The 4681-nt window shown below is 54.4% G+C and overlaps 1 protein-coding gene across 1 annotated transcript; it reads right to left on the bottom strand.

Moving 5' to 3' along the window:
• Nucleotides 1-3843: 3843 nt before the first annotated feature.
• Nucleotides 3844-4397, bottom strand: Iqcf6 (IQ motif containing F6). The gene is made up of 2 exons (XM_012950095.2): nt 4371-4397; nt 3844-4212 (listed from the first exon to the last, which is right to left on the bottom strand). Exon 2 carries the CDS (start codon nt 4165-4167, stop codon nt 3844-3846), a length of 324 nt encoding a protein of 107 aa, XP_012805549.2. The 5' UTR covers nt 4168-4212; nt 4371-4397.
• Nucleotides 4398-4681: the final 284 nt, after the last annotated feature.

The raw sequence follows: 4681 nt of genomic DNA on the forward strand, positions 1-4681 counted from the left end.
TGCTGAACACTGGGACTTACAGCCAGGCCATCACACCTGTCCAGCATTTACATGGGTGCTGGGGGCCCTGGTGCGGAGGTGGGGGGGAGGTCCCTTGACTCAGCTTCTTACACTTGTACAGTAAGTGATCTATGGGCTGAGCCATCACCATAGCCCCCTGGAATACCTTCTTAGGGGTAACATGGGTCCGACTAGCCTTCACCTAGAGCATAGATCTCTTGGGAAAGCTACATCACCAGGGGAGGAGCAAAAGTGGGGTTACAGGTCCTCCCAGAGTGCGCCCAGGCCCACGCCTGTCCTCCAGCCGCCCGTGCCTTCTCATCCCTACCGCCCTGTGTGCTCTCAAGAGGTGTCTTTCTTGTTCTTATTTTGTTTTGTTTTTGTGTTTTTGAGGTAGGGTCAAACTCTAGCCCCAGCTGACCTGGGACTCACTCTGTACTCTCAGGGTGGCCTTGAACTCACAGCGATCCCTCTGACCTCCACCTCCCGAGTCCTGGGATTAAAGGCGTGCGCCACCACCACGCCCAGCTCAAGAGTTCTTTGTGCAGCTCAAATCTCTGCAGTTCTCATGTGCAGGAGTGGCGAGCATCTATGAGGGCTGCCTCTGAGGGTCCTCTCTGCGGCAAGCCCTGTTGAGGGGAGGCGATTTCACTCATTTGCTGACACTGGCCACAGGCCTCACTGTTGAGGAGGAGCCTGTCTTCCTACTCCTTCCTGTGTCCCTCTGCCTTGGAGGCTCTTCATTGCCTCCACAAACAGGCCAAGACCACTCCTGGTTTCTCAGGACCCTTGACCATTGGCAGAACACTAAAGGTCGTAATTAAGGTCTTGGGTGAAGACCGGCCTTCTGGGTCTGGCTCCGGAGTCTCAACCGTTTGAATCTGTGAGATGTCACTTCTTGGGATCTTAATCTACTTGATGGCACAAGAGGCACTGTCTACTCCCCCCCATCCCCACCACGCCAGAGTTTATGTCAGTCATTACCCAGATACCAGAAGGGGCTGTGTTTTCCTGCTTCTAAATATTTTTCATCCAAATCAGTGCTCCCTCCAGAGCTCACTCTCCCTTTGCGTTTCTTAGGTCATCACAGAGCGTGAAGCCTTAATCACCCTGAGCCTGCTAAGTTCACTTGGCATGCTGCACAGCCATCTCTAAGTGGGGCTACACGGGCCAGCTGACAAGGGTTTAACTGAGCAGCTCCCAAAGAATGGCCACATGTTGGAATCTTGTTGTTGGGACTGGAGAGATGACTCAGTGGTTAAAGGTGCTTGCTTGCAAGTCCTGATGGCTTGGGCTCAATTCCCCACTACCCATGTAAGACTAGATGCACAAAGTGGAATCGTGGTGTCCAGGCCTAACACCGGCTCACTCTAAGCAGAATTTCTGCTGAATGATGTTTGTTTTTTTCCATGACCTAAAGGATGCCAGTGTTCTGTCAGGTGGAAAATCAGTCTTCAACTCCTGCCAGCCCAGGTTTTAAAAAACACACCTCTCACTTCTGGGATGGCGTCTTTAAGAACAATGGTCACACACAGATGCACATCTAGCCCATCCCAACCTCATGCATTACTGTGAGAACTATGTCTGGACTTCAGAGTGGGGGAGGGGGGTCCCTTGGAAGAGTGGCATCGAGGCCATGTAGTTGCCGTCACTGTCACAGCTACTGAGGATGAGAAAGGGAAAGAGCTTGGGGGTGGGGAAAAGCCTCCCTTCTAGCTGCCAGGCCCATGAAGACTCCTGGCTCCCAGACGCTTCTCAACTGGTCCTTTGACCTCTCATTCAGGAGTCAACCACCGAAAGATCCTGGGGAAGGACAGACCTCAACTTTCTTTTTAAAATATTATTTATTTATTTTAGAGAGACAGAGGGAGGGAGGGAGAATTGGCGTGCCAGGGCCTCAGCCACTACAATCAAACTTCAGATGCTTTCGCCGCCTAGGTGGGCATGTGCAACCTTGCACTTGCCTCTCCTTTGTGCATCTGGCTTACTTGGGGATCTGGAGAGTCGAACGTGGGTCCTTAGGCTTTGCAGGCAAGCACCTTAACCTCTAAGCCATCTCTCCACCCCTCCACCCCCCTTTCGTTTTAGGTAGAGTCTCAATCTAGCCTAGAATGACCTGAGATTCTCAGGCTGGCCTCGAACTCACAGTGATCCTCCTACCTCTGCCTCCCAAGTACTGGGATTAAAGGCGCCATCGCGCCCCGCCAGACCTCAGCTTTTGAGGATGATGGGTCACAGACAAACATTTGAGAGATCCAGGTAACAGCGGGGAACCTCAGGCCCAAGTAACAAAGCAGAGACCACAAGAGGCCTTGATTCCAGGTAAGTGACCCACAGGTGCTGAGACAGGGAGACCCTGCGGGTCCAGCAGAGGGCCACACGCTGGGGAGGGCCCAGCCCAGCTGCTCTGACCATGGTAGAACTTAGAGTGTGTGCCTCCAAACCCATGGCCTCCAGTCCTCCCTTGCTTGTTTGCCCACCTCCACCCCACGCCTACTTCTGCCAGGAAGTGGCCAGGAAGAGGGAGGGGAGCCTTGATGCTCAGCCCCAGGGGAGGCGGGCAGCCGGCGCAGCTGCGGCCCCTCCGCTCTTGCGCTGGCCTTCCCTAGGGGCTGACGCTGGCCGGCTGCCTCCCCCACACCCCGTGAGACATGGTGCCTGATCTGTTACTGCTCCGCTGAGGTGCCCTGTCCTCCTGGCTCCCCGCCAAGCACTTGGCCAGCCCTAGGGACGCTGTGGTTCTCACTGTGGAATCCCGGCCTTCCCTGCTGGGCCCTGCTGCCGTACCTCGCTCCTCGCTCGGCAGGGGCTGCAGAAGAACAAAGCCCAAGGTCTACTCTCACGGTGGAAAGACCTGAGCCCAGCTGACTGAAGTATTACAGCTTGACCTGGAGCCTGGCCTGGTGGCGCACACCTTTAATCCCAGCACTCGGGAGGCAGAGGTAGGAGGATCGCAGTGAGTTCGAGGCCACCCAGAGACTACATAGTGAATCCCAGGTCATCCTGGGTCAGAGTGAGACCATACCTCAACCCCCCCCAAAAAAGATAGGGGGGTCAATTCTCCAGTAGTCAGATGCACAAAGTGGCACCTCATTCTCTATCTATCTATTATTTCTCTGCTTACAAATAAAGAAATAAATAAAATATTTTTTAAAAGATTTGACCTGGGCTCTATGGTCTGTCATGCAAGAGTGGATAAGGACGCCATTAGGAGCAGGGGCCTATGATGATGAGTCTCTGGGGGCAGGAGCCCTATACCACACCAGGAAATTTTTCTGGTTAAAAGGAAGGGAAGGGCTGGAGAGATGGCTCAGTGGTTAAGGTGCTTGCCTGCGAAGTCTAGGGACCCATGTTCGATTCCCCAGTACCCATGTAAGCCAGATGCACAAGGTGGTGCGTGCATCTGGAGTTTGTTTGCAGTGGCTAGAGGCCCTGGTGGTGTGCCTATGCTCTTCCTCCTCCTCTCTCTCTCATAAATAAATAAAAGGCAGGGGGCTGGAGAGATGGCTTAGCAGTTAAAGCTCTTGCCTGTGAAACCTAAGAACCCAGGTTCAATTCCCTAGTCCCCAAGTCAGTTGCACAAGGTGACGCATGCGTCTGGAGCTTGTTTGCAGTGGCTAGAGGTCCTGGTGCACCCATTCTTCCCTCTCTCTGTGTTTTCCTCTCTCTCTCTCTTAAATAAATTTTTAAAAATATAAATTTAAAAAGTAGGAAAAAAAAAAAGGCAGGGAGGTTAGGGGTCGAGTCCTCTCCATCAGTCTAATCTCCACAGGCAAAGCTACGGTCAGTAAGTGTCTTTAATTGGGAGGGAGATCCAGTCTCGTTGGCTCTGCCAGCGGCGCCCTAGTCCATGAGGATTTCAATGTCCAGTGCCAGCCGGCTGGCCCCGACCTCATAGCGGCCCCAGATGAGGCCCCGGGTCTGGCTGGTGTGCCAGCGCCAGTGCGTCTGGATAACGCGGGCCGCCTGGCGCGTCTCCAGGAAGCGTCTGCGGGCTTGCCACATGCGGACGTGCGCCTGCACCTTCACCACCGCCCATTCCTGGTGGGTGTAGAGTCTTAGTGCCAGGCACCGTCTTTGCTCCAACATCTTGGCCTGCAGCGACCGCCACCAGCACTGGATGACCAAGGCCCTGAGCGTTGCGTGCAGTAGCGTCCGGCGCACCATGTTGCCACGCCACCATGACTGAATCTTTGTAGCTGTCTTCTCTAACTGATGGGAAGGAAGAGTGTGGAGATGCTCGGTGGGGGCACTGGGCCATGTCTATGCCCACCTCTGGTACTTGGGAAGCAAGGGCACCTGGCCCGCTGCCCCCGCCCCCTTGTTTTTCTAGGCTCCATTCATCTATTTCTACCTCCCCCAACACTCACCTTTACACACAGTTCATTATCCGCCGGGCAGGTCCCCCCTAGAAGGACTATACTCATAGTGTGTGTGTGTGTGGCCTTGGTCTTTTTCAGAGTCCACTCGTCTACCGCTCAGGTCACCCTGGCCTTTCGCCCCACCCTCAATTGTTAGTCACCCCCCATCATTGGACTCCGCCCACTGCACAGCCCCTCGGCCTCATCAGGTCCAGTCTCCGGTTTAACCGCGCCTCTCCTCCTCCTCTCTGGACTGGCTAGCCTCTTTCCTTACTGACTCCTATCCGTCATTCTCGGGGCCCACAGTTTTGTTGTCTTGT

Source organism: Jaculus jaculus, chromosome 17, assembly GCF_020740685.1.
Source record: "Jaculus jaculus isolate mJacJac1 chromosome 17, mJacJac1.mat.Y.cur, whole genome shotgun sequence".
Classification (NCBI taxonomy): domain Eukaryota; kingdom Metazoa; phylum Chordata; class Mammalia; order Rodentia; family Dipodidae; genus Jaculus; species Jaculus jaculus.